The 25,406-nt window shown below is 47.1% G+C and overlaps 4 protein-coding genes across 5 annotated transcripts; 2 read left to right on the top strand and 2 right to left on the bottom strand.

The window, feature by feature from the left end:
* The first annotated feature begins 883 nt into the window (after positions 1–883).
* Positions 884–7,137, top strand: LOC148380989 (tyrosine-protein kinase yes-like). The gene is made up of 12 exons (XM_088363344.1): positions 884–1,290; positions 3,098–3,407; positions 3,487–3,586; positions 3,669–3,767; positions 3,864–3,967; positions 4,038–4,187; positions 4,261–4,416; positions 4,513–4,692; positions 5,174–5,250; positions 5,354–5,507; positions 5,696–5,827; positions 6,347–7,137. The coding sequence occupies exons 2-12, from the start codon at positions 3,113–3,115 to the stop codon at positions 6,553–6,555; spliced, it is 1,656 nt and encodes a 551-aa protein (XP_088219470.1). The 5' UTR covers positions 884–1,290; positions 3,098–3,112; the 3' UTR covers positions 6,556–7,137.
* A 203-nt stretch (positions 7,138–7,340) lies between these two features.
* Positions 7,341–9,609, bottom strand: tyms (thymidylate synthetase). Its single transcript, XM_088363346.1, has 6 exons — positions 9,298–9,609; positions 9,140–9,213; positions 8,634–8,808; positions 8,327–8,428; positions 7,962–8,209; positions 7,341–7,884 (listed from the first exon to the last, which is right to left on the bottom strand). The coding sequence occupies exons 1-6, from the start codon at positions 9,503–9,505 to the stop codon at positions 7,747–7,749; spliced, it is 945 nt and encodes a 314-aa protein (XP_088219472.1). The 5' UTR covers positions 9,506–9,609; the 3' UTR covers positions 7,341–7,746.
* Positions 9,610–11,086: 1,477 nt separating this feature from the next.
* LOC148380991 (collectin-12-like) lies at positions 11,087–21,586 on the top strand. The gene is made up of 10 exons (XM_088363316.1): positions 11,087–11,108; positions 11,708–11,758; positions 16,987–17,109; positions 18,513–18,599; positions 18,662–19,705; positions 19,780–20,253; positions 20,331–20,467; positions 20,567–20,676; positions 20,788–20,936; positions 21,007–21,586. The coding sequence occupies exons 1-10, from the start codon at positions 11,102–11,104 to the stop codon at positions 21,018–21,020; spliced, it is 2,196 nt and encodes a 731-aa protein (XP_088219442.1). The 5' UTR covers positions 11,087–11,101; the 3' UTR covers positions 21,021–21,586.
* Positions 21,528–25,399, bottom strand: LOC148380992 (ADP-ribosyl cyclase/cyclic ADP-ribose hydrolase 1). 2 transcript variants are annotated; one of them, XM_088363318.1, is made up of 9 exons: positions 24,501–25,399; positions 23,799–23,922; positions 23,583–23,709; positions 23,223–23,358; positions 23,065–23,147; positions 22,154–22,227; positions 21,977–22,069; positions 21,790–21,876; positions 21,528–21,727 (listed from the first exon to the last, which is right to left on the bottom strand). In XM_088363318.1, the coding sequence occupies exons 1-9, from the start codon at positions 24,580–24,582 to the stop codon at positions 21,646–21,648; spliced, it is 888 nt and encodes a 295-aa protein (XP_088219444.1). In that variant the 5' UTR covers positions 24,583–25,399; the 3' UTR covers positions 21,528–21,645. The 2 variants fall into 2 exon arrangements, with proteins under 2 accessions (XP_088219444.1, XP_088219443.1); XM_088363317.1 differs by having other exon boundaries at positions 23,799–23,925.
* Between the last annotated feature and the right edge of the window lie 7 nt (positions 25,400–25,406).

Raw genomic sequence — 25,406 nt, forward strand, 5'->3', positions numbered from 1 at the left:
AAAAGTCCCATGTTAGGATATGAGTCATCAAGTTTTTGTCAGGATATTAATAGTGTGGTTATTAATAATTTACAAGCACTGTCGAGTTTATGTAGCCCGGTAGATGAGATAGATGCGTTTATGTAATCGTAGCGAAGTATGTTTTGGCTCGTTTTCATAATTTGATTCATAATTGATTCTAATTTTTTTTTTTAAATCATACTGCCTTGGTTTTCAACACGTGAACGTCTCATGCTCCAACAGCCACGCTTGAAGTCCTTTTTTCCCAAAAGTTACTGATTTCAAATTTGAGGCCATCCAGAGAAGTTCATTCGTTCCATGGCACTCAATTGTAAAGGAAATAAAGTAAAGTGACAATAAAAGTGAAAGAGCAAAAATAGATGAATGCAGAAAATTACAATGAGTGCACATCACTGCGAGATTACGGCGATTCTCAAAATGCATTATCATTCTTGAGAAACATTGCCTCCTAGTGGCCTAAGAAGGAATGTGCACTATATGGTCAAATAATCAGGTACACCAGGTTCTCTCAGATCCACGTCACGTCTACCACGAGACTATATTAAATGAGCGCTCTCCATGTGCATGAATTAAAAAAAAAAACATTTTAACATCAAAGTGAGCATGATGGAAGTCAATCAACAATGTCCGATAAACTGCTAACTGACATTCAGTGTTAATAGATTGAAAATAAATAAATCTCGAGGAAGCGACGATTTGAAAAGTGCAATTTTAGCAGCGATGCTATTTATAGCGAATCGCCGGCGCTGGTGACTTCGTTCTTTTCTGACAGTTGTACTAGCATGGAATCTCCATTTGAGGTCGCTAAAGCTCCACTTATGTCAACCAGCGTCCTTTAAGCGTTGAGACCCCCTCCCTCCGTTTCTCTTTTGGATGCGTGTGAGCTCCTTCTGTTTCATTGTGCACGTTGTGTCCTCAAGCTGCAGCAGCAGAGCGGAGCGGCAGCAGAGGAGCAGGCCCGGCCACAAATCTCAGCTCCGCTCGCCCTTCGAGGCCCGTGTCAGTCGGGACATGCTGCCGCCGCGCCGCGCGCGAGCGTCCGCGTCCAAAAGGAACGCGAGCACCAGCTGACGGGGAGCTGACTGGAGCATGCTGCACCCCATCAGCACATTGCTTTCTACTTAACGGTGCACGCATGCACGCACGATGAGGGCGGATCGCTTCCGCTTGGAATAGCTCTTTTTTTCCCCCTTTCTTTTTTCTTTTTCCATTTGTGTAACTGTCAGACAAGAAGAAAGGCGGCGAGAAGAAGACCCAAAAGGAAGGAAGGTAAGGACAAATGCAAAGTGGTCTTTGTCACGTGGGTGGGCCTGGCATCAACAAAGAAGTCATCAGTATGCAGCAAAGGTGACAAAAGTATTGGGACACGGACACCCATTCCAGGCAATGCTACGCTCTGGATGGGGTACACAAACTGTGGCTCGGGGCCCCAAAATTGGGTTATCTGTCATCTATTTATTTATTGGGAGGGGTCGCCAATTTTTGAGTGTTTTGTCCAAGCAAAAGCTTGAAGCTCCAACTGGGTTCCATATACATATATATTATTATTATATTCATTCAAGCTTATGAGAGCAATAGCACTTTTTCACCAAACCCACCGAGATGGAAATGAATGAAGACCTGCAGGCTATCAAAATTGAAAGTGTCAATGAGGCTTTTACTTTTACACGAATAGCCAAATTCATGCTACTTATTCAGCCTGAGTAGAAAGTGAGCACATTTTAAACTGGCACGCAGTTAGCCTTAATACAATTTAACATCAAAATATCGGAAGGTGTTGTACCGTAGAATTTTATTTGTGCTTGATTACACATAGGCCTCCTTTCTGGTCAACTCCTCACCTTCCTTGGCTATTGTGTCTTTTGAGGCACGTTTGTATGCGAAGCAGAATAGTAGGTCGAGTTCCCTCGGGCTAACGGGATGTTGTTCCTAATGAAAATGTGTTCCAATAATTAGAGCGAGGCGGATTTTTCTTGCCGTCCCACGGCTCGCAGCGCTCTTTGACGGAATCGACTGGATTTTTAAATGAAAGATCCTCCGGGGGAGCACATATTGATATTTTGATATGGATGCGCTAATTCGACCTGCATGGGAACCCTCACTTCAGTTAGTCTCAATCGCAATGTAGGAATTAGGCGTTCTTTAGTGTTAAAAGTCATTTTCCTTTGGGAGGCGGAGCTTTAAATGTTGTGGTTTTTGAGTCCAACTGGTGGGTTGCCCCATAAAATGGGTCATCAGATTGAAACTCATTGTGTCATGATGAATGAGCTCAGTTTTTTTTTTTCTTCTTTTTTATGATCCTCTTAAAGCAAATCCTCTATTCTGGTAATCTTCCTTCTCGTTCCATCTGCTGAAGTTGGCATGTTTTCTGCCAACCGACCAACAACCCAACCTACTGTTGCCCCTAAAACAAGTCACAATCGTTTTTTTTTTTTTTGCTGATTTTGATGTTTACTTTTGCAGTAGAGCTGCGAGAACCCTGTGAACTCCCCCTGGCGCTCCTCCCCGAAGTCACCACTTGGCAAATTGATCTTAGAACCAAATACGAGCAGGCCAATTAACCCTCCGTGTCGTGGCTTGCTAATCAATCCGAGCTACCCCCACCCCCCCCTTCTAAGCCTTCTTTACAAGCGTGTCAGAGAAGAATGCCGCTAATGCCGGAAGGAGGACCGAAAACCGCGCTGATGTTTTCAATCTGGCGGTGCGGTCGGGCACGAGGCCTTTGGCGACCACAGCAAAAAAAAAACACTGCAACTGTTCACAGCGACATCAGCCATCTTCAGTTTGATATTGAATGCAGAGCCTCCGTCGAGTCATGTCACTTTCCAAACCGTCCTAAGTTGGGTAGAAAAAGAAACTGAAGCGTAATTGAGAGCTAGCCCAGTGGCTAGCGGGACTGGTCCAAAGCGGATTTATGGCGCATATGTCCCAGTTGCCACATGGCTTACGGTTTTAGTGACAACAACAGTGATTTGGGAGATAATGTCAGGGCACGCACGACATGACGTTTGATTTTAGGACACGATGTGTTACGAAGGCTGCGTTTTAATCCGATGAGCTGTTGCGTCTGTCACAGCAGGGCGCCGCCGCCATGGGCTGCGTCAAGAGCAAAGAGGACAAAGGGGCCGCCAGCAAGTACGGCGCGGACAACACTTTGCTGTCCGACCCCAACGTTGCCGCGGCGACGCCCCACGTGGGCCACTACGGGCCTGATCCCACCCAGCTACAACCCGGTCTAGCACCCTCCGCCTCCTCCTGTTCCGGAGCCACCAACTTCAACTCTGCCTTCACGCCCTTTGGGGGGTCTTCAGCTGGCATGACCCCTTTCGGGGGGGCGTCGGCCTTCACCGGCCCTGTGTCCAACTCCTTCACAGGTTCTGTCCCAAGTAAGTCAAAACATCAAGCACACTGGTGCCTTGATAAGAAACGATTCAGGCTGTGTCTCGATACTTTTGCGCATTGAAGGCGGCGTGACCTTCTTCGTGGCGCTCTACGACTACGAAGCTAGAACGTCGGACGACCTGTCGTTCAAGAAAGGCGATCGCTTCCAGATCATCAACAATACGTACGCTCGTGTCCCCCGTAACAAGCGTGCGGCCTCAGCAAGCAAAGCGTAGCGCTTGATTGGCGGCCCGTTGCCTCCGCAGGGAAGGAGACTGGTGGGAAGCTCGCTCCATCACCAGCGGCAAAAAAGGTTACATCCCGAGCAACTACGTGGCCCCCGCAGACTCCATACAGGCGGAAGAGTAAGTGAGCTGTGTCAACAGCTAGCATCCGCTAGCAACTAGCTCATCTCTTCATCACCAGGATTAAATAGCTTATCGACTTGTCTGTCTGCCCAGGTGGTATTTTGGTAAAATGGGCCGGAAAGATGCGGAGAGATTGCTGCTGAATCCAGGAAACCATCGAGGGACGTTCCTGGCGCGAGAAAGCGAAACCACCAAAGGTGACGACATGGTCGTCCACTTCCTGCTTTCGTCTCACATTAATCGTATCTCGACGGTCTTGCTGTCCAGGTGCTTTTTCGCTCTCCATCCGCGACTGGGACGAAAGCAGAGGCGACAATGTGAAGCACTACAAGATCCGCAAGCTGGACAGCGGCGGCTACTATATCACCACGCGAGCACAGTTTGACACTTTACAGAAGCTGGTCAAACACTATTCGGGTAGGCCACCACGTGCTAGCACCACAAACGTCGGGCGACGTGTCAAGAAACGTTTTCCCGTCCGATATGGCAGAGCACGCCGACGGCCTCTGCCACAAGCTGACCAGCGTTTGCCCCACCGTCAAACCTCAGACGCAAGGTCTCGCCAAGGATGCCTGGGAGATCCCGCGAGAGTCCCTTAGATTGGAGCTCAAGCTGGGCCAGGGCTGCTTTGGAGAAGTCTGGATGGGTACGTTGGAACGCAAACTTAAACCGAGCGCTGCACCGATGACGGCACGTTAGCGAGCGATAACCATTAACGTCCGTTGTCGCTCGTCACCGCCAGGCACGTGGAACGGCACCACCAAAGTGGCCATCAAAACGCTCAAGCCGGGCACCATGTCGCCCGAGGCCTTCCTGCAGGAGGCTCAGATCATGAAGAAGCTTCGTCACGACAAACTGGTGCCGCTCTACGCCGTCGTCTCCGAGGAGCCCATCTACATAGTCACAGAGTACATGGCCAAAGGTACGTGCGCACGCACGAACGTTGAGGAGGGGGCTTCTCCCTTTCCAGTCGGGAGCTAAACTGATATCCCATGAGAGCGTATAGCGCACGATTGCGTTTCCTGTGCTCTATTTTTAAACGCATCAAGCCCGAGCCTGCCACGTTCAAGAAGTCAACCCTCCCACTCTGCTTGTCTTTTCTTTTCTTTTTCCCAGCAATGTCCCAGGGAAAAATATTCACGGACATTTAAATTCTGTTTGCTTAGAAAAATAGGACCTGGCGGGGTTTTTGCTTTGGACCTTGAAGGGTTTACGTGCATTTGGTGACATGACACTGTTCTCCTCTGCTGCAAATTGGTAGAGACAATAAAACGAGCTTCAGTGACTATTTATGACATGCTAATAAGAGCCCCGCATAATGGTGGCACATTTGTATGCATTCACTGGTTGCCCTTGCAGCCATTTTAGGACTTAATTTGATTTTTTTTTTTTTTATTTAACAGGCAGCTTACTGGACTTCCTCAAAGAAGGTGACGGAAAATTCCTGAAGCTTCCCCTGCTGGTGGACATGGCCGCACAGGTGACATCACGTTGTAGTTTAGTTGATCTTTGATTTGATAACTTCACAATGGCTCACTCATGTATGTAGCAAACGATTTACTTGCTTATTACATTTTTCTAAGATCGCCGACGGCATGGCGTTCATCGAGAGGATGAACTATATCCACCGAGACCTGCGGGCCGCCAACATCCTGGTGGGTGACAACCTGGTGTGCAAGATTGCAGACTTTGGTCTGGCCAGGTTAATCGAGGACAACGAGTACACGGCGAGGCAAGGTGAGGGGGAAAATATGCCACCACTAATCAACATTTTGTGTCAAGCTCTTCTAAAGTACTTTTAATATGGAATGAAAACTCCACTATGGCATTTGGAGGAAATTGAAATGGCCCGATAGAGTTAAGCTTTCAGAATAGGACACTTTGGCGCCCTCCAGTGGAGCTAATGTCAGTTACGTCCCATCCAGGAGCCAAATTCCCCATTAAGTGGACGGCACCGGAGGCGGCACTGTACGGACGCTTCACCATCAAGTCGGATGTGTGGTCGTTCGGCATCTTGATCACCGAGCTTGTCACAAAGGGCAGAGTGCCCTACCCAGGTGAGAACCCCTCCCATTGGATAGTTCATGAAAATAATTTGTGCTTTGACTCATAAACATTTGGACATTTTTATGGTTGAAATTACTGCATCACGTGTTAAAAGTTATATACATTTGGTGTTCATTTTTGTATATTTAATCTACAGCTATGCATCATATTACAGTTAATCGCTATAACCCAACGACTGGAACACAAAGAGTGCAGCAACACATGTAGAAAGACAATATAACAGTACTCACATTCATGCGACGTCTCCTCTGCAAAGAACGACTGATATTAATGACGTACTGAGGAGCTGAAAGGAGTGGAGAGAGCTTTCATGGCTCAGGCGGGTAAACCTGAAAGACCAGCACAATGGCATTCAGTTGTTGGCATGTGACAAAATGATTAGCTTTGAATACATTTGAAGTTATTGCTGTAAGTTTCCATGAAGTGCAAACAATTTGTTTTTGTTGTTGCAAACCAAAAGATGTTTTTCTCACCTCACCAATCGGGTGATGGGCTGGCTTTCCCTGCAGGTATGGTGAACCGCGAAGTCCTGGAGCAGGTGGAGCGCGGCTACCGCATGCCATGCCCGCAGGGTTGCCCCGAATCGCTGCACGACATGATGAAGCTGTGCTGGAAGGAGGAGGCCGACGAGCGGCCCACCTTTGAGTACATCCAGTCTTTCCTCGAGGACTACTTCACTGCCACGGAGCCCCAGTACCAGCCCGGGGAGAACCTATAGTATGGATCACCACGGGGGGGAGGGGGGATGACTGTTAAGCTGGGCATCAAGTTGCATAATACCCTCAGCAATCTCGCTGCAGCCCGTAGCTGCAAATTTGAGATTCGACTCGATTTGTTGCCATGTTTGACAAGGTAGGCGGATAAATTATGCATTGGAAGCATCAATTATGAATAAAGCTGGAATGGAGATTCCCGCCGGGGACGAACGGCCTTCTGTCCTAGCACGTTGTCCATACTAGGTGGTTGCTTGCTTTCAGAAGAACCACGCATTCAAAGGCCTTTCAAAGTCAGATGTGCCCACAATGGCAACTTTTTCATTGAATTGTATCTTGTTGCTTATTAAAAAAAAAAAAAAAAAATGCTGCACATTCTGACTAAACCTCTTCAACATATGATTGAACCTTGCAGCTATCTGCAGTACGTGTACGTCAAGACAAGCAAGATACATGAACTTGTTTATGTAGCCATCGTGGGAATAACCTTATTAAGCTTCGAGATACTTTTTTCATGTAAGCTAACTGCAAATGATCAAAGGAGAAAACTCACCATGGGAATTTGTACAATAAAGGAATGAGTTGGACTTGGTCTGCTTCACACTGCCCCCTAGAGGAGAAGGAACACATCTAGGGATTACTGCAGCATGTCAGCTAAAATTGGTAGGTATCGTTTCCAATCTTCATTATTTTGCTTTTAGAAGCCGTTTCTATCATTTTGACACAAATCACACATTGCTTGTCATTTATAGATGCTAGACAATGATAAAAAAAAAAACACGTATGCAAATCAAAGCCCACCGCACATTTTATTTAAAAAACTAACATAAACATGAATACAAAGGAAGGTTAGCTTATCTGCTTATTTTTTAAACACGGCTTGAAAAGGGCAACATTAGGGTTTGCCGAATGACTTGAGTTTAGTCGCCATAATAACCAGAGCCACATCAAATTCCCTTGCATGACTTGACAGCTAGCCTATATTAAAGGCCGCCATTTTCAAGCACTTACTACATATCACCTACATTCTTACCCTCGAACAACCAAAAAAAAAGAGTAATATTCCAACAACTTACTGAGTAAGAGGAGGAGTCTTCTTCAGTTCTGTCAGCATGACTGTCTTCTTTGCAACATGAACTTTATGAGGTGTTTATGAGTCTTTTTTTGACAATTTCTGACTAAAAAAGCAACAGGTCTCACACAGCCATATCCATCTTAATGGCCGGGTGCGGGTTGTAGTCCACAATCTCAAAGTCATCGGCGCGGAAATCGTCAATGCGCTCCACTTTTCGCAGGATCTTCAATTTGGGGAAGGGGCGGATCTCCCTCTGCAGCTGCCAATCAAGCGAGAGCAATGTTAATGAGAATCCAGGCAGGCTAGAGACTGATTGGGCGGCTTTTCGAAGGCTACCTGCACTTTCAACGGCTCCACGTGGTTGACATAGATGTGGGCGTCGCCCAACGTGTGGACAAAGTCGCCGGGCTGGAGGCCCGTGATGTGCGCGATCATGTACGTGAGGAGGGCGTAGCTAGCGATGTTGAAGGGCACGCCCAGCCCCATGTCGCCTGAGCGCTGGTACAGCTGACAAGACAGCTCGCCATCGCACACGTAGAACTGGCACAGGGCGTGGCAGGGCGGCAGCGCCATCAGTGGCAAGTCTGACACGTCACACAATCAAAAGGTACGAAGAAAAAGTTGAGCATGGTGAACAAAATGATTTGTGGGTAAAAACTAAATGGACCTCCAGGGTCTTGACTTGGTGAGTTTGTCTGCACCTTTAGGGTTCCACGCGCACATGATGATACGTCTGTCCTCTGGATTACTCTTAATGGTGTCGATGACCTTCTGTAGCTGGTCCACGCCTTGCCCTGTGTAATCTGAGGCACAAAAAAGACAAAATGAAGCCCACACAAGGTCTGTCGAGTCACTACAAAGTTTCATTAAAACTATTATTCAAACAGACACGAGGCCATCAGCATCTAAAAATTAAATAGATATTTATAATTTCAACTGCTACCACCACCACTGAAGGAAACACTCATGGGAGGCTCTAAAGAATTTAAAAAGCTACAGGAGTGGTACCGGCATGCATGTTAGTGTACTCGGCGCCAAAGTGTCGCCACTGGAAGCCGTAGACGGGGCCCAGGTCGCCCTCCTCGCGCTCAGTGAAGCCGCACTTGTCCAGGAAGCTACGCGAGCCGTTGGCGTCCCAAATCTTCACGCCTTTCTCCGACAACTCCTTGGAATTCGTCGACCCCTGGCGACACAAATCATGGAACATCCCATCGTTGATAATAAGATAATGACACAATCATATCAGCATCCTGTCAGTACCATTGCACTCCCCTCCTCAAAACCAAATTATCCAATTTATCTAGAAATGGGTATCAATGAAATGCGATTTTGGTATGATATTTAAATGTTCTGTCTGTGGTGGTACAGGGAGGATTTTAACTATTAATACAGACAACGTTAAAATTACTCAACCAAATATACAGTCATATATAAAAAACACTGAGAGGAATTTATAATGAAATGGCCATGTCTGCCTTAAACAAAGAATAGTTTACTTCCCCTCGTAGACCCACCTTGATAAACCAAAGCAACTCTTCAAGGATACCTTTCCAAAATACTTTTTTGGTTGTCAGCAAAGGAAATTGATCTATAAAGCAAAACGGGGGCAGGTTAGTAACATAAACAGCAATGGATTGAAAAAGAAGCTTGTGTTCGAGCGAGCCTTACTTACCGCGGAGGTTGTACCGAGCCTGGGCGCCGAACACAGAGATGACGCCGGTACCGGTTCGGTCTCCCTTCTTGCGGCCATGCTCCAGGATGAACGCCACTTGGTTCAGATACCCCCGTTCGTCGCAAAAGAAACCCGGCAAGCTCTTCTTCTCTTCCTGTGGGTTATTTCCACTGGGTTCCCCGCTTGGTTGGTCCAGCGCGGAGAGCATTTTGCGTATGAATAAAAGAGAGTCGAATAAAAATGTAAAGGTATCACTTGTGTTCTTGAAGATGTCGCTGCAGAACTTCCCACCAAATATGCAAATATCGGATATCAGCCAATCGCAGAGCGCGAAGAACTTCCTTGTTTTGGGGTGAAGTCTCGCGAGAAGAAAAAGTCGCGCTTGCCGTAAATATCCGGTCGAACTTTATTTAAACTAAATTACACTTGAAAAACTCAAAGGTTCCGCGGTTTTCTTTTAACACCATGTGGTCAAAAGAGAGAATTTTAACTTTCAATTTTAACTTTCATCAGCTGTAATTTTAGTGAATCATCTTCGTTATAAGGTTTCAAAGGCACTTAATCTCCAAGCTCCAAAGCTGCCACAAGATGTCACTGTTTCGCAAGTCGAGTGTCTTCATTTGGTAGTGTTTGATCATATGAAAGACACACTGCTGTGTGTAGATGACATTTGGATTTTTGTTTTGTTTGTGTGCTTGTTTCTTACAACGTATTCTTACAACTGCACGCAGAGGCTTCTCTAGCACGTGCAAGGACTCAAAGGCGTCATATGGTAATATGCAAGTGCATTCAAAGTCTCATAAAAGCCTACATAAAAAGTGTTGTTTAGACAACACACTAAACAATTCGCACAACTGTAAAAGCAAGCCAATGGAAAATCAAATGTGTAAAACCACAGGAAGTGAGCAGGAAAATGTCACTCGATCCGTGTTTAGTGAGGCCTTTTAAGAAATTAACTGTAATGAGCACCAGATTTTGAGGGAGCGTGGCGACGCGATTGCCATCACCGCCTGGTAACCTAATCTCATCTCCGGCTGATTTGGAGCAGTGTCCCCCCCAGGGGTGCGGGGGCAGGAAGGAGTTGAAAGCACCTGGTGGGAGAGTGATGCTCTGGACGGGTCAAGTCAGCCTGCAGGATAGCAGGAGTGGGCAAACGTTTGTGCTCGAGGAATATTTTTCATTTTGGAAACGAACAGATGAGCCAGCTCATTCGTGGATGAATATAAAAATCAAAAGTAATTAAAATAAAATATGAGGAGACAAATGTTTAATATTCCATATTTTAATAGTAAAATAATTAGAAAATGCATGTATGTGCATGAAAAACAAAACATACGTTCACGTTTTCTAATGTTAAAATGTAACTTTCATAAACATATACACGTTTAAACCCATTTTCAACAATATATCTGCCTTTCATAGCTTTTGACGAACTAATAAATGTCAAACACCGAATTTCCGTTTTAGACTTTAATTTTGAAAAGAACACCGGAAATTGTAACACCTCGCTTGACTTCTCCTCGCAGTCAAGAGACAGCGAGAGGAGACAGAACCAGAAACATCCCATCAGTGCTGCAGAAGACGAAAGCATCAGAACGATGGGATTCCAACGACAAGTGTAGATGGCTATTACCTCTTTGGTTTGATTTTATTATTACTGTTAGTATCATTTTAAGGAATAGTCGTTCGTAAACTTGGGAAACTTTTACTTTTGTTCCACTCTGTACCTGATGCTGAGATGCGCATGAAGTGACGGACAGCGATCCTCGTGTCTTCTTCTGTCCCAGCGAGATATCAAAACGCAATGAAAGGTAATATTCCCTTCATCATGATAATCGTCATTATGTGGCTTCAGTCTATTTAAGGTTCAAGACCGGTACATTTGCATTTAGACTTTTTAGGCACTTATTTGGTTAAATTTTTATTTATATTATGTGCAATACATTTCACTGAGGTCTGTAGACTTTTTCCGTATATTTACGGGCAGCATTAATTTTCCAAATGGGCGAAATGTTACAGTGACTTACTGTGATTTTGACTCAAAACTTTTGAGTGATTATTTATTGGTGTCTGAAAAAATGCGTGCTAGCATTGTTAGCACCTTCCTGCAATAGTGCCACAAAGTGATGCATTCTTGACATCACTACGAGTTTCATAGTAAAGTGACCCCTCGCTCCCTCACCAAGACATCTCATCAGTCCCTTCCCCATGAGACCCCCCCCCCCCCCCCCCTTCACCCACACACAAACCATCTGTTTACCATTAAACCATAATGTTCTAATCCTGGTCTTGGGTTCCAGCACACACATAGAGATTTTTACAATCTTAAAAGATTGTTTGTCATCACAATGTATCATGTAAACATTTCAGTTTCAGACAATTTATGTGACGTGTTTCTGATGTCTTGCAGACGATTTTGCAGACGAGGAGGAAGTACAGTCTTTTGGATACAAGCGCTTTGGTGAGTAAACTCCTCCGGCCCACATTTTCTGCACCGATACACGCAATATGTATTTTCTGATCCACAACTTCTCACCGGGATGCTCCGTTGCAATTTTTGGAGCAAGGTCAAATATTCTTACTCACACAATTGGGGTTCATGCTTCGGCGGCGTTTCGTCTTTTGGGGGAGGTTTTCAGAGCCAGAGGAGCCTTCAAACGCTTTTCAAACGCATTCCCTGTCATCCGAGTCAGCCGAGGAGGAGCATCCTGTTTGTTTTTGCCAGCCTCAGTCGGAGCCGCGGTTTAGATTAGAAAGCCATGAGGTGCGCGGGGGAAGTCTTTTATTCTGACAAACTCTGGACAGGATTGTTTTGCTTTGCTGTTGTTCCTCCACCTCCGCAATCTTCAGCCTCTGAGATCTACGATTAGGTCGGCGACCGCGCTAGGTTCTCATTCTCTATCTTACCCAAACATCATGCAGAAGGTATGCGCACATGAGGTAGATTTACGCAAATGCACAGAAAGACATTTGTATGACTTGCATGCCAGATGAAACACACACACAATGTACGTGCACTGAGTGAAATCATCTGGAAGGCCTGGACGGCTGCCATGGTACTCAAGGTCCAAATGTGTTTGTTATTCTCTGCAGGGGGCGTCGTCGAGGTAAAACGAATGCTCTCCACCTGACTGAGCCTTTTCGTATACTACGTCGCACGCTCAGCCTGCTCAGTCATTTGGAAATGAAAATGTTAACACACCACTCACTGCAACTGCGTGGAGGAGGGCCTCTTATTAAGCCACGCCCACTTAGATCAATCAACATTTTCTGTCATACTAAGAAATAATAAATACAGTAATCCCTCGTTTATCGCGGATAATTGGTTCCAAAAACCACCCGTGATAAGTGAAATCCACGAAGTATGGCCACCAACAAGAAGTACTGGGCAGGCTAACGAGTTAGCGGAAAGATGCTAACTCGCGATCGTGCTAACACGCGAAAACGGACTTCTAAAGGAACATAAACGAACATTTGGAGCAATACTACATTGTCCTAAAGGTTAGACACGTTTCCTCAATTTAGAAGTTTTATTTTGACTTTTAAATGTTTTTTTAATTTGGGAAAAAAAAATCCGCGATGTTCTGAAGCTGCGATAAATGAAACGCGAAGTAGCGAGGGATCACTGTACAACATAAAATAGAAACAATATATTATAAGCGTATTACTCAACAGCAAACATCGGTTTCTATAGCACGGATATTCGCACGTCAGAAATCATTTTATTCTTGCCGACGCCTAAAACGCAACAACTCGTCCATCCAAAAATTCTGTCGTGTTGTTCCCATCACTCAGCAGCATGATGAGTTTAACACAGGCGGTCATGTGACGCTCAGCCATGTTTGATGGCGTGCCAGGAATTTGGGATTCTTTCAGCAGTGGTTTTGTGGTTGTCTTTTCTAACATACAGTGTTTTGTTGTGGTCTCCTTTAGTTCTGCCTCGCGGTTGTTTATACATTTGAACGCTTTGACTCGTTCACTGTCAGACTTTCCCGTTGCCGTATTCGCCGGACAGCGGAAAAAAAAAAAAAACAGAAACGAGAGAGCAGAAACAAATCCTGTTCAACGTCAGCCGCATGTCTCGTATGTCATATTTGGGTGTGAATGTGTGTAAACAAAAAATGAGATGATGTACAGCCCGGCGGCGGGGAGGCGAGCCGGGAAGCCGACGAGGCGATATTTCATCCCGGGGAGACGGGAAGGGAGTCAAGTGGGGGAAGCTGGAAGAGATGCAGCCGTTGTCGGAGGAAGTGGAGCCATCAGCTCCAGGCTGACAAGATAAGAGATTGGACGTTAAAAGAGTCAGCTGGAGCGAAACACCCGGGAAGGAAGAATCAGGAAGAAACCTGAGATAAAACCGTAGTCTGTTTGATATGTGGCTCGGATTGGTCAGTCGGCAAAGAAGGCAAAAACCAGATGAGTCAATTGTTTCCTGTGTGGCCTTCCTCCTCTTTCATATTTTCTTCTGCGACTGATGAAAAGCAGCACTCGCGAGAACTCCCGACCCGCCGGGCCTCCGTCTCTGCGACTCGCATCGTAACGACCTCGCTGTCCTTGACGTGACCCGCATGCAGATGTCAGGGGAGCCGTTTTTTTTTTTTTTTTTTCTCCCTTCCAGGGTCTGACTCATCGATTTGGTACAGCGGGAAGCAATCCGAGGCACCTGTGTTCTTTTAACGTCTCCTATGGAAATGCGATAAAATTGTTGGCAAGCTAGGACTCGTGCTCGGTGCCTCACCTGACGTAATGGCTTTATATTTGCGAGCACTAAAATGGCTTCCCAGCAGCGGAACACACAGACGCACTTTAACAATGGATTTGGGGATTCTTTTTCATTTTACTACAAAAATTACCATGCCAAAATCAACGCTGGTTTGGAACCTGAAAAGTTCTGTCCTGAGTGTTCTGGTGTGGGTTCATCCGACATGCTCGTGCTCTTCAAGGTGGCGCCGCACAGTTCCAGCTCGCCTGCCGTGGTTCCGATCGGGAAGGCCCCGCCCCCTCGTTGACTCCCAGACCGCAGACATGCCAGGCCACCCAGAAGGCACCCACGATGCTTCTTAACTTTTCCATCGTCGCCCGGCCGGTCGCTCGTGGTGCTTTTGGAAGCTCGGCCATGTCATTGAAGGTTCCGAGCTAGGTCCGAGTTGTCGTCTGTGAGACATCCGCAATGATGACACCGTCTGCTCTAAACACTTTGGCCGGTCTTTTCTGCTACTCCACACGGCCGTGAATTCTCACTTAACATTTGACCTCATCTTCTTGTCTTGAGTGGACGACGAGAGCCGAATATAAACTTTTTCAGTCGGTCGCATCCGATTCAATGTTACTCAACTCTGCGTGATTCTTTTATGACTTCCTGGATTCCGCAGCAGGCGAGGAACTGTAGCTTGGCATGTTTACATTCGCTTGGAAGAACATGAAAAATCGAGATGAGTCAGCTATTTGAACTTCATATCTTGAATAGCAAATTGTTCCATGCTGGACTCTGTTTTTGGACACGGAGGTAGATTAGCATTTCGAAGGCCGAGAGGGATGGGTAGGGTTTTTTTTCTTTAATGTAAAGTCCTTTGGTGATTCAAGAAGCTGAACTTGATCAGAAGAACAAAATGTTTCCATCAGCCAAGCCATGCCGCGAATTTGGCTTTTTCCTGGGGAGGAGGTCGTCCTTTATTATCCCAGCTGCTCATCAGAGCGACCATGTTATTTATTTGATTCCATCTTAGCGACATGAAGCTGTTTATTTGACTTTGAAGCACTTGCCTCAGCTTTGGCTGCATCGGGACATTTTTCACTTTTTTTGGATTGGGATCGTCTAAGTTGCCTTTTGGACCACAAAGATGTTTTCCAGGCTTTTGTACCTCAAAGTTAATGATGATCAAAGTTGGAGTGGAAGCCGCTAGAAGAACAGCAGTTTTTGAATGATGTTGTTTTTAGTCGATTGAATCATCCCGAGTCGGCTTTTTATGCTGACCTCGTTTTGTCGGTATCGCATTGCGTTCAGTGTTGTAATTTTCTAGATGCTAATGAGGCGCTTTTCAGCCAGTAGGCCACACACACACACACACACACACACGCACGCACACACGAGCCTCGGAGTGTTTCAACTGCTATGTTTTGCTTTGTAACCGAAGCCCGAGTCACTCGGCGGGCCCCCCAAATCCCCTCCGCTTCCCGATCCCAACTCCGCTGTTGATGTAGTTTTTTGGAAAGTCGACTTGTTTGTCTTTCGAAATCTTTGCAGAGCCCAGCGAGGCCTCCTGGCTTGAGGGAGGTGGCGGGCTGAAAATGGAGCGAGGGAGTGTTGGATGCTGCTGGGATGCTAACTAACTTTTTATTGACAGATATAATTTTTTTTTGTGGCATTTTGTGTCAACATTCTCCTGCTCTAACTGCATTTTCTGACACAGCCTGTCCAAAAGACCTTGTCTTCCTCGTTCCTTAACTGGATGATGTCACAATCTTGGCGAATCTCGTGTCGATGACTGTAACAGGCTTCAACAGCTCATCCATCACAGTGTTCTATTTCTTACCTTCCAGAGATTTAAAAAAAAAAAATCGGCGTTCTCTGGCAGTCGTTTTTTTGACGCTCACTCGCAACCGCAAGCCCACTTGATGCAAGCGTTTGGTTTCCATCAAGCTTCATAAAAACGAAGCCACACTTTTTTTTTTTTTTTTTTTTTACTAAGACCCCAGAGCCCTCCCATGAACTTGGAGGAATTTGGACCCTAATTCCACATTTCCTCTCATTGCGTCATTGGCAGGTAGAAAGAAATGATCAACTCTATTCAGCAAGATCTGACCAGAGCGAAAATGCAAACCACTACTCCACCGCGCTATCCAGTTTGGGAATCCCGGTTGTGGCCAATTCTACATACGTGGAAGTTATCTTTATTTGGAGTTTGTTTTTGGAGCGAGGCCACCCTGCGAGGTCACCGAAAGTCAACCGTGCGAGTCGATGAGCGCGCACACAAAACTGACATGCCATTGTGAGGCAGCGCAGGCAGAAAACCAAAATGTGTATGAGTCATCATGGGGGCCTCACAAACTTGCCAAATGTTGCGCAATCCCCCCACGTTGAGGTTTGAGGTTGCTTAAAGCCGGACGGGACGTTTACTCGCTAATTCAATTACTTTTCATTGTCATATTGGCCTTAATTCATTGATTTGTCCTTTACGACTCGATCCGGCTCCTGCATGTCTGTTGAGGGCGTTAAAAGGGAGGCCCAGCGCTTGTGACCTCATCGCTTTTGTTACCACGGAAACCCTGACAGCTATTGCCGGTAAATAAACGTTTGAAATGAATAAATTGCTCCTCCTGCGCTTAAAGGTGAAGCAAGAAGTTAAGACTCGTGGTCGCCCCCTAGCGGTGCAACTCCTTGGGCCTGAAGCCCCGCCAACATTTTTTGAAATCTTTTTACTGGCGCTGCACACGGGGGGAAAAAAACAGCATTTGTGTAAACAGCTTTGCGGGGGAGGAGTTTGTTTTGGTGTCCCCTTGCCCCTTCGCCGCCCGGGAGGAGGGGGGGGCAAAGGGGAACCGTTTCATGTAGACCCCAGGCCCTCGTTTGTCCAGATGTGGGAATCGTGCTCATGACACAAAGCTCGTGGCTGCTTTTGGGCTTTGCTTGTCTTTGTGTAAAAGCACAATGTAATGAATTGCATTTCACCCCCTCCCCTCCTCCGACAGCCATCCAGGAGGGCACCCAGTGCACCAAGTGTAAGAAGGAATGGGCACTGAAGACCTCCATCGCCTTGCTCTACGTGCTGTGCACCCTCCTCACCGTGGCCGTCGCCGTTCTCGGATATAAAGGTAAGATCCAGAATGTTTCACTTGAAATTGGATCGCCGTTTTTAAAGAAGAATTCTTGTCCATCGCTGGCGATGTTTCTTGAGCTTCGTTGAAAGACAGCGAAACAGCGGTGGGGAAACTTATCGCTGTGCGGTAAAAAGTCAAGTTGGAGTCAGCAGTCTTGGCCCGGTACAAAGGGAACAAAAGCCAACCTTCCAAAAGCTTACTAATAAACACATTTTATTTGCTTCGGTACCAGGAAGAGAAGTTCGAGCAGATCGAGCACGCCCGCCTTGTGTCCTTTGCGAGGCCGGGTTTGGCCTTTCTGGGAACTGGACCCTGAATGCCCCGACCATAATTGTCATAAACATTGCCACATGCACATATGCATCCGCCCCGCCCCTTGTATGTTTTTTTTCAGATGGTGAAGTTAGGTTAATATGTTCAGGGGCTTATCTTTACGTCTCCGTGTCACCCTCACGCTCTCTGCTGCACGCTTTCATGCCGAGCTAATCGATCCCAGATGGGCCGTGAGCGAAGGCAGTGCAACTCGGGCCAATTTGGGTTTTTACTGGCACCGGAGCAAAACCGTCAAGGGAACCTCGGCTCGGCCGACGCGGGTCCGGATGCTCGCGTAGCTAGATCCACCACGCTTCTCGCTAGGTGACCTCTCTCTGACCGGATTGACACAAGCAAAGGCTAAATAAGGTCAGCCTGTCTTGTGGCCCAATCGGTTCTGGTTCGGAAATGAAAGTGGCAGAGGGGTCACGTTTTCACCTCGTTTCACCTTTTGATTTGAGTAATTGTTTTTTTGATGGGCTCCATCAGCCGCAATGGTAGAGAGAAGCTAAGCTAACTAGCCGCATTTCCCAGGCTAATCTCCTGTCTGGTCCTGTTTGGCAAGCGCCCATCTCCCGTCACGATAGCAAAGAGACCCAAAGTGGTCCCCGGTTTTAAGAGCGCGGCCTCCCGGCGAGGTTGGCGCTGGCAGCGGGCTGCCTCGTTGCAATCCCAGACGCATTCCAGAGGAAATGAACGCCCGTGTCGCCTGTGGGGGCGTGAAGAGGCCTCCCCCTGGCTTGTCTTTGATCCCCTGCCCCCCTTGTTTACTAAAGACCCCTCCTGGCAGGTCACCTCCTGTCTTGGGGGAAGGTCCTCCATCCTCCGTCTCTGTCACCGACCCCCCCAGGCCATCTTTGTATCTCTTTCCAAAAGTAAACCTCATTAAAGCTGATGTTATTTACTTTGCTTGACTTAATCCCGGGACTTGGACTAATCACTTGCACCGTTATTGCATGTCTACGAGAAATGCGCAGAGATTTGCTCCAAAGTTGCTTGGGTCTCCGCTGATCCTTTTTCATAACTGATGTCTCGACGAAAGTACACCGAGGCCGTGCTCACCTTTGACTTGTCTTTTGGGACAGTGGTGCAAAGAGTGGACAGCGTTTCGGAAGGCATCGCCAATTATGGCGGGAAGATTATTGCCGTGGAGACTGACTTGAAAAAGCTCGGTAAGTGCTAATCATCAGTTTGTATCGTGAAGATTTTGAAACGAGGCAAATTTCCTCTTCAGATGATCAGAGTGGAGAAAAGTCGGAGAACGCCACCACGGCGATCCATGCCTTCAAGAGTAAGGTGTCGGCGCTCCAGAGGCAACTGTCGGCCATGGAGGAGCATCTCCACAGCGACCAGTTCAAACTGAGCCAGCTGCAAAACTTGGGCTCAGAAATCCAGAGCAGCCAGGCCTCCGTGCGGGCTCTTCTGGACGGAAACGAGGCTGCCCTGCGCTTCGTCAACGGCACCCTGCACTCCTACGGCGGCGTCCTCGGGGGTCTGCGTGATGACACGGGCCGGCTGCAGAGGGAGCTCCAACGGCAAGCCAAGCTCCAGAACCAGGTCTTGCTGACCATCGGCGGGCTGAACCTGACGCAGGCGCAGCAACGCGGCCTCATCGAGGCTCTGCACCGCTCCGTGGATGACACCGGGCAGAACGTCCAGAAAGTCCGCAGCGACTTTCAAAGTCTGGAGCAGACCGCCAGACAGACGCTCAGCGACACCGAGTGGCTTCGGGTTAAAGTGTACAACCTGCAGGTTCTGGCAACAAACGCCTCGGTGCTGTCCAAAGCCAACAACGACAGCTTGGAGGAGGTGGCGTCCCAGCTGGCCTCGGTGTCTGGCCAACTGCAGAACACCAGCAGCTTGGCCGACGTCCATGACCAGTCCCTGAAGCAGATCCTGGACCAGCATAGGGTCTTCAGCAATCTCACCTCATCAAAATTGGAGCATCTGGAGGTGCGGCTGGACCAATCGGAGGAGGCTCTGGACCGCGTGACGGGCAACGTCAGCTTCACCACGCAGCTCCTGGGCGCCATCAACCTCAACCTCAACGCCCTGCGCAGGTGCTCCGAGACGGTCGCTCGTCACTCGGACTTACTCGTCGGCCTCAACGGCAGCGTGGTCGACATGAGGGTGGATGCGGCCGGACTCCGATCCCAGCAGGAGGAACTGGCGGCACGCTTGGATAAAGAGGTCACCAGCCTCTCTATCATCATGGAGGAGATGAAGCTGGTGGACACCAAGCACTCCCAACTGATCACTAACTTCACCATACTACAAGGTACAATCGGCTCCAGCTCACCCACCAGCCAAACTGGGACTTGTTCCTTTCCTAAGACTGCATTTCCTTTTCAGGTCCTCCTGGTCCCAAAGGGCCACGAGGGGACAAAGGACCTCCAGGACCAATTGGTCAATCAGGCCAGAAGGGTGAGAAAGGGGACAAAGGTGTCGCTGGGTTACGAGGGACAAGAGGAGAGCAAGGAATTCCGGGCCCGCCGGGTCTTCCGGGCATAAGGGGCATTCCGGGCGTCCCAGGCAACCCAGGGTCCAAGGGCCCCAGGGGATCCGGTGGACGGGCTGGACCTTCTGGAGGTAAAGGCGAGCCGGGCACTGCGGGCCTGCCCGGTAGAGACGGCCAGCCTGGTCCTCAAGGGGCGCAGGGGCCCCCGGGCATCCGGGGTCCGATAGGCCCAGCTGGAGAACAGGGGCCCAGGGGACTGCAGGGACCAGTGGGGCCTGCGGGGCCACCTGGACCCCCGGGAGTTTCCATCCCCGTAAGCCCAGTGTCGCTCCAAGATGAGGCGCTCGCTCCGGCAGCAGGGGCCTCAGGTATGACCGCAGTCAGTCATCGCACTAAAGCGTCTACGATTGTCAACGATGCGACGATATGATTGATTGTTCTTCAGGTTGTCCACCCGAGTGGCTTCACTACAGGCACAAGTGCTACACATTCTCCAAATACTTGCACAGCTTCGATGACGCAATGACCGCTTGCCAACGAAGCTCTGCGTCTTTGGTGATTATCCACGACGTGGATGAACAGGTGAGCTTTGTTCAGTCTTGGAAAAAAAAGAACATTGTTCAAAGAAAACAAATAAAAAAAATAGTAAAATATATATATTTTTATTCGTCTTGTCTTCAGGAATGGCTGCAGAAGCAGACAAGCGGCAAGGGCTACTTCTGGATCGGCCTGACGGATCGGGCGGAGGAGAACGTGTGGCGCTGGCTGGACGGGAGCTACCCAGCTTTCACGTCAGTACTCCAGGATTTCACTTCTGGACAGAACGAAACCCAGCAATGGACGCAGCTCGACTGTCTCTGACCGCAGTGTGTTTGTGTTTTGATGTTGTGCGCCCCCTGCAGGAAGTGGAAGCCCGGTCAGCCCGACAACTGGGGGCACGGCCACGAGAGCGGTGAGAACTGCGCCGGCCTCACCCACAACGGCCTGTGGAACGATTTCTCCTGTGAAGACCTCATTAGCTACATTTGCCAGAAGCCACAAACGGATACACGTACGGCCACCGATTCCTCTTGACAAATGTGGCTTTTATTCTTCTTATTAATATTATTTTTGTGTTTCAGCGGTGATCTCGTAGCAGCGAAGGCGGGACAGGTGAGGGCGGCAGCTAGGCCGGACACCACGCAGGTTCTGGTCCACACAAAAAAGGGACGCCTTGAGTGCAATACAGCAGCAGCAGCCAAAGGAAGGACAATATTTTTTTTATATACTGTCTAGTTTTTACAAATCTACCATGAGATTGAGCTACATTTTACTGAATATCTGAATGTATGTTTCACTATGCAAACAATTTTTTTTTTTTTTTGGGAAGAGATCAAAAGGTAAATCTGCTATCGTCAACTCAAGCGCTAGCTAGTGGGACACTTTTTGCCAGGCTGCCTTTTAAAGACACAGTGACCTCGAGTGGACGAAAATAAGAACTGCACCTGACGTGCATTTGTTGGTACATTGTACTAAAACGACAAGAATTCTTCTGTATTCCAACAATCTTTTTAAATACCGATATCCTTGTCAGAATGTGACACTTTTCACGTCATTTAAAAAAAAGCATACATTTATCTTTCCTAAGATTTAAACAGAAACATTTTGTAAAAATTCAGCTTTATTTTGAAATCTTTATATAAAAGGACATGAAAAACACGATTAAGATTGTCAGAATATGATTCTCTTTCACAAAGTTTGTCTCGGGACAGCAAAATATGTCACTTGACTGCCTGGCTGTCGGCGTGGATCCGGCACGCCGAGTGGTCCGGCTTGCGGACGCATTGGAGCATGGTCAGAATGCTGCGGACGCATTTTCCCAAGTTAGGCCGTGAAAAGACGAGAGTGAGTCGATGGTGGCTCACCGGTCGTTATCGGAGCATGTCCATCGGAATCCGCGGGCCTGCAGGATGTGGATCAAGTCAACGACGGAGCCCTTTGTGCAGGATTCTCTACGGGAGGAAAAATCGAAACCTGTGAGTATTGCAACACCAGCTGTGTTTTTTTTTTTGTGTATGTTCGAAAATCACAAGACAATTTGAATGTGCTCACATAAAGGGGCCGTCCAGATTGGGGACCACCTTGATGTTGACATAGCGGACCCTCAGTGGATTCAGACTGTCCAGCTCCACGCTTCCAAACATGCTGCATGGCAAAAGGGAAACAAGGACAACTTGGAAATTAAGCGGGAGTCACGCTAGAGTTGGAAGGCGGTGCAAATGAGGGGACCTGTTCCTGTTGAAGGCCTTCTCAATGGAGCCATTCAGCACCACGGTGACGTTGCCGCACGCCATTTCAGCAAACTGACAAACACCACAAGAAAAGCACAATGTAGATTCTTAGGAAAAATAAGACCTGATTTCAACTTTTTCTCAGGAAAAATATCACATGAAGAAAGCACGACTGTTCTCGCAACTTTCCGACATTTACAGGCTTTGAACCTAACCCTCTTCTTGTAAAATAACAAATCTTTCTTTGAAAGAAAATGATTCATGTTGACATTTTTATGACCTCGTGTCTTCTGCAAAAGATGCACAATCTCCTCTAAAAAATAATCAGTCAAATTCTTCTGCCCAAAACAGCTTTTTTTTTTTTTTTTTTGCAAAACACCACTTTATTCTCTGAAAAAAAAAGTACCATATTTTCCGGACTATAACGCGCACCTAAAAACTAAAAATTATCTCAAAAGCCTTATAGCCCGGTGCACCTTATATATGGACCAAATTCCTAAATTTAAACTAGCCCGAAGCATTGTGTCATGAAATCAATCATAAGTGGCCCGCTGAAGACTCCGAATCATGAATCAAAAAGACTATGGATCATTATTTTGTGATTATAAAGTAATTTGTTTCGTCTGAAGTTGAAATAAAAAAGATAAAATAGAGAATGATTTGATTAGGACTAAAAATCTGACATGATGCATTAACGGTGCACCTTATAGTCCGGTGCGCCTTATACAAGGACAACGTTTTAAAATGGGCCATTCATTGAAGGTGCGCCTTATAGTCCGGTGCGCCTTATAGTCAGGAAAATACGGTACAGATAAATTGTTGGTTATTCCCCAAGATTACAGCAAAAAAAATAAATGATGCCCCCAAAAATCCAATTTAAGATCACATGTTTGCTGATGCCAAACTCACATTTTTGGAGGCTTGCCTCCACAAGGAGTTCACGGGATGATGCAAACACGCCGACCACTCGGGACACGATCCGAAATTGAAATCTGAAAGAGATGGCAGTGAGACGGTGCGGTGTGGCGATTGGCTGCCTGGCGACCACTTGACAGGAAGCGGCGTACCCGAGTCTTCCCGCTGGCCACACCAGACGAGGTCGTTGAACATGTAACCCGCTAGCGTGTCCTCCAGCGTCCACAGGTCACGCGCCACTGCCGTGTAGTCCTGAATCAGCATCCTCGTCTTGCTCCACAACAGGAACTGAATTTTCAAAAAAACATTTGTCAATATTGGTAAACATTACTTTGACATTCTCCTCAACTTGCTTCAATATAGATGCGGTTCATGCAGTAAGATGGCGGCAAAGCACTACTTTTGCCTTAATGAACCTACCCAGCTCTGCTTAACAAAATTCCAGGAGGCCACAAAATGGCGACAAGTCAATTATAGGTGCGTAACCTGACAAAGCATCAAACTCTTGTTACCCGGTCGCAGGCCCCCATTTGCGGCATGGCTTGAAACATGCGGCGATAGCGCTCGGCGGCTACATCGCACGACGTCTGCCCCAATACCGCCTCCTCGAACGCTTGCCAGATCTCCTCGCAGTCCGACCTGCGCACGCAAATTGACACCAATTAGTTCTCATGCAAATTTCAATCGGTCGAACTGTGAGACGCTTTGGATGATGCAGGTCGGCTTACCTGATGCCGGGGTTGACGAGTGTGATGTAGTTGAAGCACCTGCCCATCACGATGTGTTTGATATTGGGCGTGGTGCCCGAAGGGGTTCGCAGCGGTGCCACCCACATGCAAAGCGCCAGCACCCCTGCTGACATCAACACCTTGACAATTGGCAACTCACTCGCAGCACCTTTCATTCAACAATCAGCTGCAATGAAGATGGTAAAGCTCACGAAGAGCAATCAAAAGTGAATTTTATGCTGGCAACACAAAGTAAAGTACAGTAATGCCTCGTTTATCGTGGATAATTGGTTCCAAAAAACCCCCGCGATAAGTGAAATCCGCGAAGTATGGTCACCAACAAGAAGTACTGGGCAGGCTAACGAGTTAGCAGAAAGATGCCAATTCGCGATCGTGCTAACACGCGAAAACGGAATCTAAACGAACATTTAGAGCAATACTACATTGTCCTAAAGGTTAGACACGTTTCCTCAATTTAGAAGTTTTATTTTGACTTTTAAATGTTTTTTTTAATTTGGAAAAAAAAATCCGCGATGTAGTGAAGCCGCGATAAACGAAACGCGAAGTAGCGAGGGATCACTGTAATCGCAAATAAACAAAAATCGACCAAGTGACAGCACTACAAGTAGGGTACAGCATGTTTTTGCTGTAGAAACATGGGAATAATATCTAAAAAAATACAATAACATCCGAATAACTTACATGCAGTCACGCTGATTTTGAAGTTAGTCGCCATGGTAACCCGCTGCTTTGCTCTCTGCTCAAGACAGCGTCTTCTAACCATCAACCACCAAAGATGATCCGTTTTAAGGAAGCTAAAACACAAGTCAAGTGATGCGAATCCTTTGACTGGCTGATACTTTGACGAACGATGCTCTCTTCTCAGGCTAATTCACTGAAGAAGACACGTGCTCTCCATGATGCCATCACTTGGTGCTGCTCCACTGCAGCGACTTGCATGATCCCAAAGAGCGTCGTTGCAGACACTTCCAAGATCAACACGCAGACACGCGATGGAGAGGAGGACGGTTGTTTTCCTCCAAAGCCTCGCTTGCATGTTGGGCCTCCGCGTGACTCCCATTATGGTGGCATGACCAATTTCCCAGACACAAAGTCTGGGCTGTTGGTTCGCTACACGGATTGTCAGCTAGAAAAGGAAGAGTATATAAACAATTGCTGTCATTGAATAAAATGGCCTTTCATGATGTAGGTCCTCGCAGAAAGAGCCAAAAGCCTTCGAGTGGTTTGGGGAATTTTTGTGGAGTACAAGTGGTTACATTAGTATTGCTTTCCAAAAATTCAAATTGGAGATTTTCCTAGAGAAAGTGTAACAAACACTATTTCACAATTGTAATGCACAAAAATATTTTTTTTTAGCCTTAAGGCGACAGCCTGCGTGGTGTTGCTGCCATCTACTGGCTAGAAATAGAACTTTAATTTGGAAATTCATTCAACGACTGTAATTATTCTGTAGCTTTTCAAGAGTTTAAAAAGCGTTCGTTGTGTCCATCTTTTAAGTTACCTTTTTGTCACCTAATGGAATGATTAATAACGATTTTATGAACCGTCCAAATCGTTGATCAAATTCTAGCCAATGTGAATGTTGAA

Source organism: Syngnathus floridae, chromosome 20 (assembly GCF_059516105.1).
Source record: "Syngnathus floridae isolate MCC-2025c chromosome 20, RoL_Sflo_1.0, whole genome shotgun sequence".
NCBI lineage: Eukaryota > Metazoa > Chordata > Actinopteri > Syngnathiformes > Syngnathidae > Syngnathus > Syngnathus floridae.

Excerpts from the sequence above, each read along its gene's own strand:
- LOC148380991 (XM_088363316.1), top strand. Across the intron at positions 20,254-20,330 it reads TCCGGCAGCAGGGGCCTCAG|GTTGTCCACCCGAGTGGCTT; the intron begins GTATGACCGCAG and ends ATTGTTCTTCAG. Across the intron at positions 20,677-20,787 it reads GGGAGCTACCCAGCTTTCAC|GAAGTGGAAGCCCGGTCAGC; the intron begins GTCAGTACTCCA and ends CGCCCCCTGCAG.
- LOC148380989 (XM_088363344.1), top strand. The coding sequence starts at position 3,113 with ATGGGCTGCGTCAAGAGCAAAGAGGACAAAGGGGCCGCCAGCAAGTAC. Across the intron at positions 3,587-3,668 it reads TTCCAGATCATCAACAATAC|GGAAGGAGACTGGTGGGAAG; the intron begins GTACGCTCGTGT and ends TTGCCTCCGCAG. Across the intron at positions 3,768-3,863 it reads GACTCCATACAGGCGGAAGA|GTGGTATTTTGGTAAAATGG; the intron begins GTAAGTGAGCTG and ends CTGTCTGCCCAG.
- tyms (XM_088363346.1), bottom strand. The coding sequence starts at position 9,505 with ATGCTCTCCGCGCTGGACCAACCAAGCGGGGAACCCAGTGGAAATAAC. Across the intron at positions 9,214-9,297 it reads GGCTCGGTACAACCTCCGCG|ATCAATTTCCTTTGCTGACA; the intron begins GTAAGTAAGGCT and ends TTTGCTTTATAG. Across the intron at positions 8,210-8,326 it reads GTGCGCGTGGAACCCTAAAG|ACTTGCCACTGATGGCGCTG; the intron begins GTGCAGACAAAC and ends GTGACGTGTCAG.
- LOC148380992 (XM_088363317.1), bottom strand. The coding sequence starts at position 24,582 with ATGGTTAGAAGACGCTGTCTTGAGCAGAGAGCAAAGCAGCGGGTTACC. Across the intron at positions 23,148-23,222 it reads TGGCCAGCGGGAAGACTCGG|ATTTCAATTTCGGATCGTGT; the intron begins GTACGCCGCTTC and ends CATCTCTTTCAG. Across the intron at positions 22,070-22,153 it reads AAGGCCTTCAACAGGAACAG|CATGTTTGGAAGCGTGGAGC; the intron begins GTCCCCTCATTT and ends TTTGCCATGCAG.